This window comes from Natator depressus, chromosome 3 (genome assembly GCF_965152275.1).
Source record: "Natator depressus isolate rNatDep1 chromosome 3, rNatDep2.hap1, whole genome shotgun sequence".
Taxonomy (NCBI): Eukaryota; Metazoa; Chordata; order Testudines; family Cheloniidae; genus Natator; species Natator depressus.
This window is the reverse complement of record NC_134236.1, coordinates 132,654,598-132,671,900: the sequence shown is the minus strand read 5'-3', so window position 1 is coordinate 132,671,900 and position 17,303 is coordinate 132,654,598. Positions and strand designations below refer to the sequence as shown.

Genomic DNA, 17,303 nt, shown 5'->3' with positions numbered 1-17,303 from the left:
AACAGACCCTTGCACAGGGTATGAGGAAGAGGAAGGATCCTCCTTGCATGCTTCCCCCAGCCTCCCGTACACTAGCAAAAGGGCTGTCAGAACCCGGCTTTATAAACACACACTGCTATTGGAGCATAACTATGAACTGGTGTACAAATAAATGACTAACTACAATGCAAGTTTCCATATGCCTTTAACCAACGTGTTTATTTTAACATTTGTTACACTCCACAAGAAAGGAAGGAATTCAGTCCTTTCCATTCCTAAATCTTTGAAGTAGAAAACTCTTTAAGCTGCATGAGAACAAAAGTACACCTGGCTGGAAATTTAGTTTATGACATGCAAGACTGATTAAGTGGTAAATGCTTTTTTCCTAAACACATTTACAAACCTCCTGGGGATATATGTTGTCTAATACTCTCATTTCTTGCTTCATCATTAACCAAAAAACATGCCCAGGATTGCAAAAGGAAATAAACAGAAATCATTAAGCATCAATAAGCCATAATGGATTGTTAAACTTGGATAGTCAAATGCAGCATTAAGTCTAATGTTTGATATTTTAAACATTTTATGAAAAACATCTGTCAAGATTTTATTAAGAAAGCCAGGGTCCTGAAGCCTTTTTTTTTGGCAAAAAAAAAAAATGTGAAAATAGAGAGCAGGCAGCATTCCTATCAAGCACTGTCTGAGCAACTTAAAGTTAATATTTTCTCTAAAATTCAACACTGTAAATGACAATTGTCCAGTTATATCATGTATTTGTCTTAGGATTTCAGATCACATTTGCTCAGTTTACTTATCCGGGGATGTGAGAATCAAGCGATTGTGTTTTGTTCATCATCATTTATAATGCTGACCCAGCTGAGGCATACTGGAGAGTTAGCTGAGGCACACTGCGGTAGGAGCCCAGGGTCAGTGTTAGTGGTGGTGATAATGCACAAAGCAGATTGTGCAAGATTATGCTCGGACTACGTTCTGTTACACACATGTCAGCCCCCAGTTCCGCAATGTGTCGTGTGCTGGAGGACTGTGGGACCTGCGCAGAGCTCTGTTGACTTTAACGCTTCTCTGAAGGCACAGCAGACTACCCTCACCATATGTTGCAGGATTAGAGACTGAATCAATAGTTCCACTGAATTTAATAGTTAATTGAATTTGCGCTACTATAATTGGAATCAGAAACAATTGCTTGACTTTCAGATCCCAGGATGAGGGTTTTTTTAAACCTTGTGAACTGAGTAAATTCTACACAAACGACTGACAAAAAAACATGGAAGCCCACCGTCCCATTTTCACATTTTACAGTGCTACAGACTCAATCCTCCTCATATCAAAGACACTGGTAAAGTTGCCCCAGGCCTGAGTAGGATTGGGCCCTCCAATATACTTATATAAGAGCTTATGGTTACAAACAAGGAAATGGTCTTCATTTCGTGCAATTCTGCACAGTTGTCACAATATCTTGCAAAATGTTGTCTCTATTTTCCTTCGTAACCTAGATGGGAGGGGGGGAAAAAAAGTCAAAATTTTAACATATTAGGATTTGGTTTACCCTTTAAATAACTAACTATCTCATTGTCATTTGAATTTTTTTTAAATCAAGTCCAGCATATATTTCCATATTGGGAGAGGAATAATTCTGTGAAACATCTGCTTCCTCTTGCTACCTACAGCAAACAGACGACCCCCATCTGCTACACCCAGAAACCTATGTAAAACTGTTAGAATAAATCTTTAAAAGTACTGCAAATACAAGTGATTATGCACTTGTGAATGACTGACAAAAATCATTCAAAAACAGCCACCACACACTTTCTCCATTCCTAGAAATGCTTTTCAAGATACCTTGAATCATTCACATACTGTATAGTAGTGGTTTTTCTGCCTTCAGTATTTGATAGGATAATATTTCAATAAGGATGACTTACTCGTGTCAACCACCCCTGCAGCGAAGAATTAAAACAAGCTCTCAAATATTGTGCAACACTGCTCTGATGCGAAGATACCTGGGTTTCTCAGAATCTTTGGAGAATTTTTTTCAAAAGAATTCAGAAACCAGTTAAAGTTTAGGTGTTACTGTAGCTGTGTTGGTCCCAGGTTATTAGAGAAAGACACGGTGGGTGAAGTAATATATCTTTTATTGGACCAGCTTCTGTTGGTAAAAGACAAGCAGGTTCAGACCTGAAGAAGAGCTCTGTGTAAACTCAAAAGCTTGTGTCTTTCACCCACAGAAGCTGGTGAAATAAAATTTCACCTCATGCACCTTGTCTCACAAAGTTTAGGAGCCTTTTGAAAGTGCAAACACCACCGCACATAGCCGATTAATTCTTATGCCTCTATAACTGTTGGGTTTTGTGAGGGCAAGCTCTAGCACTTGTGCACAGGCAAGTGTTTGCACTTCAGATGTCCATGTACAAAACTACTTGTGCCTGCACAAGTGGAGACCTAGGGTAACATATGGTACCACAAGAGTCAATGGCAAGACTCCCACTGACTTCAGTGGGGTCAGGATTTCACCTCTTGTACGTAAGTGCAGTAACTGGATCAGACCATGGTCTACCTAGTCCAGTATCCTGTCTCCGATAGGGGCCAGCACCAAATGCTTTAGAGGCAGGTGCAAGAAACCCCAAAGTAGGCAGATGTGGGATCATCTGCCTCCAGTAAATTCTCACTGTAAATGAAGATCGAATCGGCTTAAGCTCTGAACCATGAGGTTCTATATTCCTGCTGATACAACAGTTAATGCTGAAACGGAGAGTAACTCTGGATATTCTTTTTATACATATAAATGTATTGGTAATGTCCCAATCTACTACTCTATACAATAAATGAAGCCATATGTAACTGTTGGCAACAGACATTGTGAACCTGAAGAGAGAGAGTCAGCAATTTGACATAGTACTTTCATCCAGGCCGTTTTAATTCCAGGGAGCAGATACAACAATGGGCAACTGAAAAAGAGACATGGAAAACAGGAGGGAGGGAAGAAGTCTTTGAAAATGTTACTTTTATTGACCAACATTCTGAGTAACAAACACACAGAGAGCGAGGCACTCAAAAGAGCAATCACTCTACAGGGTATTTATCATGGGACACAAGGTACAGTGAACAACACAGGTAAATCAGATGCCATGGTCCCACAGTGAACCTCTTGACTTCACCCATTATCTTGACTTTCAGGTGATCCGCCAAACATTTAAAATAGCAATATCCATATGTTCAAGGCATGTAAAATACCTGTGTAGCCAAAGCTTTTATGTACATATATGCAGCAAGAAATTTTCTAAACTGAGAATACTGGCAAGCATATTGTACAGATTGGGAAATCTTCATGGCTATTTTGCAAGACTTTTTGTTCTCATGTTCTGCTCTTATTAACCTCTAGAGATGCTCTAGACCCAAGTTGTGGGCTGACTTCCAGACAACAACATGGCAGAACAAAAAACCCCAATGCTTATGTTATATATTAGGAATGCCAGTATTTATATTCATATCCAGAGAGCTGAAAGTGTTTGTGAACATCACTGTTACAAAGCATCTGCGTAAGATAGAAGGAACCCGCACCAAGATTCCAAACATGCAAGAACACTATGAAGTCCATTATCCCAATAAAAAGACAAGTACGCTCAGGGAAAGATCAGCTTGCAAAAAATCTCTATTTGGAGCCCTTTTCTCTTCTGAGCACAGGAAGAAACAGGGGAAACAAGTGGACAAAAAAAAATCCATATTCCTCAATACTTTTATCAAAATAAACTGACACAGATGGATCAGGAACATCTCGGGCATTTGACTTTAATGATTTTGTGTCTGGTACCTCTGATTTTACTAGGCACAATACAAATAGGATTTGACATGTAGTTACCAGATGCCACAAAAACCAAATGCAAGATAACTATATCAAGAGCTGAAGACAGAGAAAAGGAAGTGTTTTGTTATTTTAAAAAAAATAAATTCTCCACGAAAATGTTGCGACAGAAGGGACAAGGTGAAAATTGAAAAGGGAGAAATGTTGCTTTCAGAAAACAGCATAAGTGTGGGGCTTAGAAAAAGGTCAGGTTTCAGAGGGATGATTTTATAGGTTAGAAATACACCTCTGATAATGGGTGCTTTTCATTCTACTAGTAAAAAAAATATACTTCTAGTAAACTGAATTTATGTAGAATTATGACATATGGACAGTTCATAAAGATGATGTATTAACAGTCCATAAACACTTTTACTCCATGTCATACAGAAGCTGACTGAATATCAGGGAAAAGAACATGCATCATTTATAATTAAAAGATGTTAACTTTCTGTAGCCTCTGGTTCCTAACCTCCTGTGATGCAGTGGGTCTTGCACCACGGTTCAATTGCCCTGATGTATGATGATGCTATATTTTCTACACTGAAACCTACTACGGATTCTTGTTTTTGTTCTTTTTAAAAAGACAGCTGGAAACCCAAACTTCACTACTGTGTTCTTCCAAAAGCAAAAGGAAGCGTTTAAGGAGAAAATGGAGGCAAGCCAGCTTCGGAGTATAACCTGGGCCTCTATACTATGTACAATACTGAGCCTATAAAGGAAAAGTTCTAGGGAAATGGGTAGTGAGGGTGAACCATCCTGCATTATCACTGGGAAGATTTAGTTTCCTCAGAAAGATGGAGCCGTGCAACAACAGAAGGCAAGTTCTTTAGGGGCAGGGACAATCTTTGTGTTCGGTGCTTGTACAGCATCTAGCACAACTGGGTCCCGATCTAGGACTAACGCTCCTAGACACTACGCTACAAGAAGTAATTAATAATACCACCACCAATATAAAACCGCTCTTATTACACAGGAGTTTCATACTCAATAATCCCAAAGTGCGGTAGGAGGTAATACGTTCAATATTAAGGGCTAGATGCTCAACCGCTGTGAGCAGCGCTGCACCCATTTACACCAGCTGAGGACTGGGTCACAAGAGGACAATGGTGGTGCAAGCAAAAGAACAGCACCCTTTGCATGCTCAGCTTTGGACACTGGAACTCCTATTAAAAGATGAAGTAGAGGACATGGGAGAACTATGCTAAATTCCTCACACACGGCCTAATTCCACAAGAAGTCACCAAGGTGGACCAAACTGGTTTGGAGTTACCTGTCTACCTGTACACTGGGAGGCAAAAACGAATCAGCAAGAAATGGCTGACACTGCTCGGCTGTGCAAGGGCTGCAGGGGCACTCCAAGTCCTCCCCCATGTTACGGCAAGTCAAGAATGGAGACGGTGATCTATTGCTTACAGTAGCCAGCAGAAACACCTGCATCATCACAGACAGCTTCGGCTCCTGCTTCATGCACAAATTTGAACCAGCAGGGAATGAACAGGTAAATATATTCATGTTAACATGCAAGGCAGATATCCTGCTAGATGATGCTTCAGTACATTAGGCTCCTGTGACCTGGGAACATCACAGTCTGTTACATTCCTCATCCCCAGCGCTTTAGCTAATGTATTAAGTAAGCAGTTTTCCATAATCAGAACGAGAATAACTGTAGATCATGATCCTAGCAATGTAAACAGACTGACAACTTTCTCAGAGAACGTGATACAGTTGTCTACAGTCCTAGTCCCAGTAAAGGCAACAGCAAAATTCCAATTGACTTCAATAGCGAATGGAGATGGCCTAGTGTCCAGAAGTCTGCTGAGACATAGGTGGAGATGTCATGAGTGACGCTGTGATGTTCAGTGAGGAAGATGTGGCCTGCTACCAACAAGAAATGTGGCTTTCCTGGGTTTTAAAGTGAGCAGACATTAAAGCATATAGTGGTTGATGACTAGCAGGTGAAGATGGTGATGGATAACTCATAATTGATGCTGCAGATACAGGGCACTGATTCTTAGGTGATGCAGAAATGGTCAATGGCATTCCTAGTAAGGACACGGTGATATTTCCAATGTGGGGCGGGGGGAGGACCATCCCATCCCATCAGTATAATTTCACACAATCACATAACATTTGACAACAGAAGTAAATATTTAGGGGCGCTCCATGGCTCAGTAAGGCAGACATTTTCATTATGTGTTTTAAAACAGCACCACTAAATAAGATCATTCAGCCTATAAAGCAGCATCAAAATAATGACTTCTTTTCTGTCATCTTTCATTCAGTCTTAATTACGATGTTCACAAAATATAGTAATCTACAATACACTAGTATCTACTTGTATGGTGTATTGCATTAAAACATTCTCTCCATGCATATTAATTTTCTGACAAGTCACAATTATTGAATTTTTATATTTCATAAGAATCTGTTGTTCTGTTCTGGAAATATGGTCTAATTCTGTGTGCTAGTTTCAGTAAATATCAACCAAAATTAAACTGAAGGGAAGAGACCAATTTTTTAATTTTATTTTTTTTGCTTGTTTTAGTAAATATTTAGCATCTTTCTGGATGCTTAATAAATAAACCTCTTAAACTGGTATTTCTATAAGGAGACTACATAACTGTTAGGATAAGGATTTGAGAATTTGTCAACACTTGATTTGCAGGGTATTAAAGTGCAGTTCCTATCTGAAAACTAAGTGTTGTAACAATGGGTTCCATGTTATTATGTCTCCGTGACGCCGGATAAAGCATGCTGAATTTACAAGGAGAAAGAAAAAAAAAAAAAGCCTTCTTTCTCCTCTAATTACCAATCCTGCAAACTCAAAATGAGCTCAGTTTCAAGGTAGGTTCTTTTCTTCTCACATATCATCATTGGTGGCAAAGGTTCTGCAGACCAATTTTCAAAGATGAACTATACTTGAAAGAATGAATAAATGCTGGTCTGGCACTTTCACACCATGGTGATGGGAACACTAGAAACAACAATACTAATATTCCTTCAACAGACCCATTCATTCAATCTCTAGTTTCTCTGGTAAGAGTCTGCCAACAAAAGTGCCCAGTGTGCTTTTTTTGTGTGGGATGTGAACATCTGCCCATTAAGAACTCAACTGAGAGCACTGCCTTCATTTCACTGGGGCTATCCAATGGGCATCCATTGATAGCATTCAAATTGAGCCAGACAGATTCACACTGGTGACCTAGAGGTGAAAGGCTCCTTACAGATATCAGATATTACTTACATTGAACACCATAACATCCTTCCGACTTCTTATTTCCTCCACAAGACCCAATGGCTTGCCTTTAGGTATTGGTATAGTTCCAAGAATTGTGGTCCCTGAACCAGTCAGAGTTTGACGAACTGCTTGAATAAAAGACCGGCTGAAGAGTTCCATTTTACCAATCTCATCTATTACGTACACTTTTTTCCCTGTGTCACTGCCAAGGTCGACCTATAGGAATGATACACAAATGGATTAAACAGCAAAAAGAAATCAAGACTGACGTAAGAGCCACTCTTCTCTGTGGGAGAAATGTCAGTTCAGGAGTAACATTTCCTTGAAACAGTGCTGGAGCATAAGGGCAGAAAAGCCAGTCACCCAAGTTCCTAAGAATGCCAGCAGCCAACCAGCCTGTTACCTGGCAAAGCAACAGGATCCCAGATGGGAAGAAAGGAAGAGCCAACTCAGTTCCTTGACTGAGATTTTCAGTTTTAGGGCAGCAATCACCTGATTGCACAGTCATACAATTTTACATGTTATTTTTCTTAGCATGTGAGTAGCGTAGAATCTTTGAAGATGTAGTACATTGTTTTTAGTTTTGTGATGTAGGTCCTTTGGGGGGAAGCTGTTGGAAACAGCAGGAGAGTTTGCTCTCCAACTTAATCTCCCTAACTAGAGTCAATTCTTGGTGAAGAGTTGCTTCCTATGAACAAGTTATTCGTGTTTGGGCTAAGATTTTAGAAAGAGGAGAATGTCTGCTTGTGGTTTGTGACCACCTCTGTTCAAGGACTGGTGTATATAGTATAAAGAACAAGTTACAATAAGAACAGATTCAGACTCCAAGTTACTGATAGCTTCTCCCAAGGAAACTGACTTGCAAGGCCTCAACATCTGCTACCACTTGGCAAAGATGTGATAGTATTTTTGCATGCCAGCTACAGTAGTTAAGTCTAAGGGGCACTAGATTTTCAAAGCTGCATTCACATCACTGCACCCACAAAACCCTGCATTTTCATGGGTCAACAGATAAATACACTTATAATTAGGGCAGGGGTTTCCAAACTGTGGTATGCATGCCATTGGTAGTATAGGAGCTTGATTCTTCATCCATTCACTTCACAACTATTTTTTAAGATGGCACATAAACCAATCGAGTACAGAAATCTGACAGGCTACAGACTAGATGAAAGTGAGCTCACCACCCTCTTCTGAGGCTATTAACTGAAAAATCAAGTTCTATTATTTATGTCTGTAAGCAGCAAATCAACGCAAGTCAAAACTTCACTGTTAATCCACAAATAAGTGCAGACACCACATATGTAGGTAACTTAAGGAGAAACCAGCCAACATATTGTCCCTTGTGAAGATAGAAAATGTTAGCTCCTATGAAAATGGATGTACTACATAACATACTTCCTAAAACCTTTCAGAGCCGAGTCCCTACTGACATCCGAGTCCCTGCAGGGTGGGGTATTTTTATCTAAAACCCTTTCACAGATCAGTGAACTGAAAAGTCAGTACCTGCCACTAGGAAAAGTGCTAAGAAGTGGAGCTTCTACTTTGTACAGAATCCCCAGTCCCTTCAGGTGATGTTTCCAGAGCCCCAAACAGAGCCCACTTTAGCATCCACTCTCTTTCCCAGTGAAGTCAGTGGGAGCTGGCTCATAGAGTCTAAACAGTCCCACAAATATGTTAAGTAGCATATACCAGTTTCAAGACGCTATGTGATCAAAGCAGGCTAATCCAACAAACTGTAGTGGAGCCTTGGGACTCTGAGAAACTAACATCTGATATATTTTGCCATTTCTGCAAACCGTCCACAAAAAAGGACTTTGACTATCTGGCATATGCTGCTGTCCCATAGTCCCTACAAAAATATTAATGAGATCCCTGTAGATTTACTTCAGAGTAGCAGCCGTGTTAGTCTGTATTCGCAAAAAGAAAAGGAGTACTTATGGCACCTTAGAGACTAACAAATTTATTTTATTTGAGCATAAGCTTTCGTGAGCTACAGCTCACTTCATCGGTTGCAACCGATGAAGTGAGCTGTAGCTCATGAAAGCTTATGCTCAAATAAAATAAATTTGTTAGTCTCTAAGGTGCCACAAGTACTCCTTTTATCATAGAATCATAGAATATCAGGGTTGGAAGGGACCGCAGGACCAATCCCCAATTAAATCATCCCAGCCAAGGCTTTGTCAAGCCTGACCTTAAAAACTTCTAAGGAAGGAGATTCTACCACCTCCCTAGGTAATGCATTCCAGTGTTTCACCACCCTCCTAGTGAAACAGTTTTTCCTAATATCCAACCTAAACCTCCCCCACTGCAACTTGAGACCATTACTCCTTGTCCTGTCACCTTCTACCACCGAGAATAGTCTAGAACCATCTTCTTTGGAACCACCTCTCAGGTAGTTAAAAGCAGCTATCAAATCCCCCCTCATTCTTCTCTTCTGCAGACTAAACAATCCCAATTCCCTCAGCCTCTCCTCATAAGTCATGTGTTCCAGACCCCTAATCATTTTTGTTGACCTTCGCTGGACTCTCTCCAATTTTTCCACATCCTTCTTGTAGTGTGGGGCCCAAAACTGGACACAGTACTCCAGATGAGGCCTCACCAATATCGAATAGAGGGGAACGATCACGTCCCTCGATCCGCTGGCTATGCCCCTACTTATACATCCCAAAATGCCATTGGCCTTCTTGGCAACAAGGGCACACTGTTGACTCATATCCAGCTTCTCGTCCACTGTCACCCCTAGGTCCTTTTCCGCAGAACTGCTGCCTAGCCATTCGGTCCCTAGTCTGTAGCGGTGCATTGGATTCTTCCTTCCTAAGTGCAGGACCCTGCACTTATCCTTGTTGAACCTCAACAGATTTCTTTTAGCCCAATCCTCCAATTTGTCTAGGTCCCTCTGTATCCTATCCCTACCTGCCACCGTATCTACCACTCCTCCTAGTTTAGTATCATCCGCAAATTTGCTGAGAGTGCAGTCCACACCATCCTCCAGATCATTTATGAAGATATTGAACAAAACCGGCCCCAGGACCGACCCTTGGGGCACTCCACTTGATACCGGCTGCCATCTAGACATGGAGAACATTGATCACTACCCGTTGAGCCCGACAATCTAGCCAACTTTCTACCCACCTTATAGTGCAGTACACCTTATAGTATAGTTCTTTTTGTAGATTTACTGGTAACCGTCTGAGATTATTTGTATTATTATATTTCTACTAGCTTACCACCTTTCTACAATACCTGTCCTCCCCTTTAGTTCTTATATTTCTACTTTGTTTCACCTACCCTTACTTTCCACTGGTCTCTTCCTATTCCAATCTGATGCTTTCCTTCCCTGTCTCACTATTCCTTTCCCATTCTGTACCACCTATAGGCAAGATCCTGCTCCCACTGAATCAATAGGACTTTTGCTACTATTTTCAATGGGAGCAGAATGAGGCCCTATCCCAATTCTCCAACTCCTTTGTATTCTTGATTCTTTTTCACACATACACACAGCTCCATTATGCTTGTGAGCAAAGTGAATGCTACTTGATTCCTTTTAGTAAGATCTGTGTTGAATTTTGATTATTAAATAATCACAGTTACATTATCCTTTATAAGTATACAAAGTGCAGCCCTTGTTTAGTGAGGTCTTTTCCCCAGAGATTAAGTTTACTATAAGTGAGGTTTCATTTTTAAATTAAAAAAAGAGAAAAAAATCTAAATCTGTAGATATTATTAATGTTGTCTCTCCCCTTTGTCCTCCTACCCTCTTTACATTCCTTCTATCCTCTTTGTTGCCATACGGTTATGTTTTTGTTCCTTCTCCCACTTCCCCCTTCTCCCCTTCTCTCTTAGTGTTAGATAAGCAAAAAACCTCAACCTCATCTTAGTTTCCTACCCACTCTGTTTCCCTGTCCTCTCCAGGTGCCTTGCAAAATTCTCTTCTCCCCTAGCCTAACCTGCTTTTAGCAATGTAGTTAAATCACCATCAAAAGGATTTCTCTGGTAATGGTCTCAGCAGCTGTTGCACTGTTTACTTGAAGATGCTGACAAAAAAATCTGTTCTAGTTTAATTTCGGGGTGAGGGGTGGGAGAGCAGCAATTCCAGTAAGGACATTATCTATTATTCACTACAAGCACAGTATCGGATGTATTATCACCTACCTACCTCACATATGATTCAAACAAACTTCAGATAGCATGCGAAGGGAAGGAAAGAGGATGGAACACAAAGGAACACACGCATTGGAGGCATTAAGCCATTTCATTGCGTTACACTTCAGACACCTGGTTGTGCAAATTTTGTCAGCAATAAAATTCAAGTGAAGAAACATTGTTCCCATTACTGTGTGAGTGGAGCCTGGAAACAGAAATTGTAAATCCAGACCTACACTACTGGATTGATGGTGAAAATTCTTTAAACCTATGTTGACAACACTTGTTCCAATGGAATGTGCCTTGAGCAGATGATACCTAGAATGGAAATTAAAATACAACAACGGAGGTCCCACACTGATGCAGCCAGAGTGCTCCAAAAGCAGCAATAGACAGATCCTCAAGTTACTATCAGCATTACTGTCAGCAACTGAAGATGTAACAAGTTTGTAAGTCTCTTGAAACAAGGCTAATTAAAAAGGAAAACAGTGATAAAAAAACCAACAAAAACAGCAACGCTGTGCTTCTACGAGATATGTCCTGACAGAGGGATGGGGGACCAGGAAGAGTGGTTTTGAGGAGGCAAAGGGATCTCCTGAAAGTCTCACAGATCACAGGAGAACCGCTCCCCTCACCCCCTTCAGGTCCTGCAGTGAGTGCAGGACAGCCAAATCTAAAAACAAGCGTCATTATCGCTACCCAACAACTTTAACCTATCAAGCCTTCTTATAATATTCTGTTTGTTGTACTTGCTTTCCAGAAGCTTTCATAAGATACTCACATTTCTCAGCACAGGAAGCACCAAGTGCTCAAATGAAACCAGGTCTACTATGTATTGTCCAACACGATATTCACGTCTTGCAGTAGAAGAATCAGAACTGAATTTACAAAAAAAATAAAAACAAAAAAAATAAAAAACACCCTGTAAATAATATGAACCACAAACATATTGACAATTTGCTGTAATACTTTTAGCTATGAGACGATAGAAGTGGTTATCTAATAAGCCAGATTTCCTTTAAAATTCAACTCTCCCCCCCCCCCCCAAAAAAAACAAAAACAAAACAAAAATCCCACCATATACTGGATATGCGGCAGATGGCAAAACAGAAAATATACAGCTTTTCCTCCTAGTATATAGACACTATCATAGGTTATTCACAGTGTCAGCTAAATGTGGTATTAAACATTGTTCAGAAAGACAGATAACAGGGTGAAGAGGCCAAAGTTTTGCATGGAGTGTTAAATGCTGAGAATATGTCCAGTGAAGCAGGAGAGACTTTGAGCTCGTATGTATTTTAGACCTTCCACATGGGGATCTGAAATACCTGCCTAGTTAAAAACCCAGCTGTAGGATTTATGGGACAGTTGGTAGCTTGTTGTAGACAGCTTATCTGAACTTATCTTCTTTGATTCGTGATTATCAGGTCTGTCCCTTAGAAAGTAATTGGAGGAAGCAAGTTATTTTCCTTCCAACCTGAAAAAAAAAAAATAGCGTCTGGGATCATGAAACCAGTTTGCATGTTCTATTGTTCTACAGGGACTCAGAGCCCATTCTAAAGTCAGAGGACCCGGTTCAATTGCTGTTCTGCACCAGTGGAAAGCTGAAGGACCATTCTGAGTTGGTAGGGTTTTTAGGTTAACTTGGCAGAGATGCAAATGTCTCCATAAAGCGAAGGATAACAGTGAATCAGACCCAGAGAATCGAACAGACAAAGAACGTGATCCTAAAGCCCTCTGTGTGTGGAAATCCCACTGACTTCCAGGGGCATTTAATGCATGGAGGGGCTTGCAGGACTGCCCCTAAAGCAAGAACCACCTTAATCTATAAAACAGCAGTACCCAAGTCTAGATAAAGTTCCTCGTCTCCCAGACAAAGTGACGACATCAAATCCTATTCTCCTGCCGCCTTCTCTGACTTCCTCTGTGTAAAATCCATCAATAGGGACCCCAGAGGATTTTAGGACTTCAGTGGCTTTCTGGATCAATGTCGTCTTTCCAATCCCTAAAATAAGGAAGTGCCCATTATTAGTGCAAGCAAAGCATAAAGCCTGGTTTTAAACTTGCCCATTCTGAGGCAGCAATCACATTTGGCAGACAGATAGCTGGCTACACACATTTTATACAGACTGATGTTTTTCCTGATTCTGATTTCTCCAAATATTAAAACTTTTTATCCTGGAGAGGGGAAAAAAGAATGAACAGAAGTCAGGTTTCACATTACATTTTGAAGGTTTGTAGGCCTCTGTCATACACAGCCTCCCTTTATTCCAGTGCCATTTGTTCTCTTGTTGGCAAAAAGGTCAGAGTTCATCACATCTATAGAGTAAATGGTTAAAAATAACTGTATTCCCTATGGGCCTGATTTTCACAGATGCTAAGCATCTGCAGCTCCCATTGGCCTCAGAGGAGAGGTAAGTGCGCAGATCATTGCCTCTAAAAATCAGGCCCTAGAAGACAAAAGGACTTCTAATGAAAGGAATAAACTTCTAAACAAACAGAAGGGAAGATAATCCATCCCACAGTGGATCTAGAAATCCTTCTCACCGCATACCCCACCAGGGGAGGACAGATTGTATTTAATTTGCCTCTTCCTTTAAGTGAATGCTGGCAGTCTTCCAGAGGTTCTCTCCAATCCTACAATGGAAGTGTCCCTCCAGGCCACATCAAAAATACACCTCTTGGCTGTCTCTTATTTTAAACTCAAATTTACCTCCATCTCATACAAAATCCGGTGTCATTATTTCATCCCTTTTATCATACCAGTCAGCTGTCTTGTCGAAGCAGATTTATTTATGGATCAAAAGTGTCAAGTATCTGGCAGAGTAGGCCTTTAAACTCCTGGAGGCAGAGACTATGGGCCACATTTTTAAAGGTATTTAGGTGTGTAACAACACAGACAGGCATCTAGTGGGATTTGCAAAAGTTGCCCAGGTGCCTAATTTGATAGGGGTTAGACACCTAGGCCCAGATCCTCAAAGCTACTGGGGCTCCTAACTTTTGATTTAAATGATTTAATGGAAGCTAGGAGCCTCTGAGAATCTGGGCTATAGGTACTTTTGAAAATCCAAATAGGTGCCTATCTGCATCTTTAGGCGCCTAAATGCCTTAAAAAATTTGGCCCATAGTCTATCATGTCTTGTACAGCACAAGCATACTAGCATAATTATTATTTGTATTACTGTAATGCATAGGAGCCCTAGCCATGGACCAGGACACCCTTGTGCTAGGTGCTGTACAACACAGAACAAAAAGACTGCCCCATAGAACTCCCTATCTAAATAAATAAAGGTAGCAGTCATTTTATCTTCAGATACCGGTCTAATCTATATCACAGTTTGCACGGGGTTAGGCTAGGTAAGGTAAGAGTTTTTTTAAAACACAGTTGTACCAGCCACATATCATGGTGGTGAGTAACATAAATGCCTATCTTTGACAGAACTTAGTTCAAACCAATTTGTAAAACTCTAAACATCTTTAGACTGTCCCTTTAGAGAGATTTATACTCGATGTTAAAAATGCTCCATGCTAAACATAGTTTTCTAATCTGTTATTGGTTTTAGTAATTACTTCTGCAGTTTACAGCTTTGCAACAGCTGCAATGGACATTGAAAGAATGAGAAATTAATGAGATTAATACCTGTACTTCATTATTCTCACTAATCACATGTATTATCTTTGTATAACTATTATATTAATCTATAAAAAAAGCATAATCCCTTTAAATTTTTTGGAAAACCTGAGACCAGACATTTTGAACAAAGACCATTCATTTGAGATTAGTGGCTAAATGAGATGCACGTATTCTGGTGGGTTGCACAGAAAATAAAATAGATAATGAAGAAGAATGTCCCTCACAAAGTTATGCCTCATCCTCACCAACCAACATTAGCTTTCGCAGAAACCAATGGCTTTTAAGACTGTGCTTAAAAATTGTTTTCTGATGGCAGTATGATGGTTCTCACCCTGTAACATGGCACCACCCTCTTAAATAGAGAAATCTAATGATTCTATTACTATCTAATGTTTCTCTAAACAAAAGCTCACTGTTGTAATGATTATTGTTTTGTCTCTAATGTTTACATGGCAAGGATTTGTGAATCTGTTAAGACTTCCTAAATAAACAAACAGTTTTAAAAAATTGTTTTCTAAGGGGCCAATACTTGTGGCAAATCTCCAGCTGGCTTCACTGGGATCAGCAGCAGGTCACAATGCAGCGGAAACTGTAGCACAGATGAAGCCAAAATGACAGTGAGCATTCAAATCAAAATAAAATTACTAGTATGGCAGTATCAGCTTCCTCATCACTCGGAGGCCTTATCTACATGAGACAAGTTGCACTGGTTTAACTAAATAGATTTTAAATCTGTAACCAGGTCATTTAATTCTTCAGTGGGTTTTTTACCCACGAAAGCTTATGCCCAAATAAATCTGCTAGTCTTTAAAGTGCCACCGGACTCCTGGTTGTCTTTGTGGATACAGACTAACATGGCAACCCCTCTGATACTTGGATTAATTCAAACACAGCTTTTGTACTTTTTTGGTGCTTAAGGGTTTTGTCTGGCGTTTCAGTGGAGAATTTGAGAAATCAAGGTAATTACCAAAACTTAAAGAAAAATAAAAATATCCCTCTCTCATTTACACTGCTCCAGGTTGAGAATCCAGTAGAGAAATGGCTGCTCTTCACGGGCAGGGTTTTTGCAATAGTGTAAATGACCGAATTCGTTACAGTGGTGCAGAGGCAGTCAAACCAGTTTAAATTGCATTAAGATTGGTAAAAGAAAAGGAGGACTTGTGGCACCTTAGAGACTAACAAATTCATTAGAGCATAAGCTTTCGTGGGCTACAGCTCACTTCATCAGGTGCACAGAATGGAACATATATATACATACAGAGAACATGAAAAGCTTATGCTCAAATAAATTGGTTAGTCTCTAAGGTGCCACAAGTCCTCCTTTTCTTTTTGCAGATACAGACTAACAGGGCTGCTACTCTGAAACCTGTCATTCAGATCGGTGTAACTTCATCTGGAAATGTACCAGACTGAACTGGCTGGAAAGTGCATCTACACACAGGGCACGCAACGGAGTAACCAGGCGGGCTGCGTAACACGGGGGCAAGTTTTCCCAGGGGCTCAAGGGAGGCCGGTTCGGAGGGGACACTGGGGGCGGGCCGGGGCAGGCTGCAGCTCGTTCCCCCAGGCCCGCGGCGGGGCGGGGCGATGGCTGCCAACACGGACTGGCTCGGGGCCCCCAGCGCTGCGAGCCCCAACGCCGCCCTGCAGGAGAATCCCCGGGGCGGGGCCGCGGGTTACCTGGGGGTCCGGTGAGGAAAACATGCTTGGCCATGGTGAGGGGCCGGGGGCCGCGCGGCAGCGATCCCGCCCCCCGCGCGCGCCAAGGGCGGCCGGAGCCTGTCGCAAGGGCCCGGGCTGCTGCTGCTGCGGCTCCTCCTCCTCCGGCAGGCCCCGCTCGCCCCCCAGCTGCCTGCAACGCGGCAGCAGCCGCCCCCTTTCCAGAACCGGTCTGTCGCTCAGCCGCGCTCTGGCTGCCGAGGAGCGGGTCTCTTGTAGGGATTTGTTGAGGCTGGTTATTGACGTGGCGCCCGCCGGGCAGGGGTCTTTCCAGACTCAAAGGCGAAGTTCAGCGCTCACCTGCCCTTTCTCTCCTGGGTGGGGCTGAGGGAAAAGCGGGTGCGGAGCGGGAGCCTGGCCCTGAGGGGCACCCCCATGAGGAGTTTCCCTTGGGGCGCTGTAGGCAATGTTGGGCCATGCCTTAGAGCTAGGCTGAGAGTCTTTTAAACGAGCCTTTGCTTGCTAGACTCTGTAAGGGACTGGGGACTGCCTGGTGTTTGTTTACCAACACCTCATGATCAATAGGCTGTTGCCAACTCTCCTGCTCGGTCCTGTTTATTCTTAGAGGCCCAGCTGCAAGAATCCTAGAGTTACATGAGACTCTCAGCCTTTATTAAACAAGACCAAGTGAGTTTTTAGAGCTCTTTTGGCTGTTGAGAAAACTGTGTAAACATGAAGTCCTTCATTTCACTGGGAGTTAGGCCCGTACTGTGATTTTTGCTTAG

General features: G+C 41.6%; 1 protein-coding gene across 1 annotated transcript; it reads right to left on the bottom strand.

Annotated features, from left to right (window-relative positions):
• Positions 1–183: 183 nt before the first annotated feature.
• Positions 184–16,681, bottom strand: NTPCR (nucleoside-triphosphatase, cancer-related). Its single transcript, XM_074947034.1, has 5 exons — positions 16,540–16,681; positions 13,068–13,230; positions 12,007–12,103; positions 7,086–7,295; positions 184–1,489 (listed from the first exon to the last, which is right to left on the bottom strand). The coding sequence occupies exons 1-5, from the start codon at positions 16,571–16,573 to the stop codon at positions 1,421–1,423; spliced, it is 573 nt and encodes a 190-aa protein (XP_074803135.1). The 5' UTR covers positions 16,574–16,681; the 3' UTR covers positions 184–1,420.
• Positions 16,682–17,303: the final 622 nt, after the last annotated feature.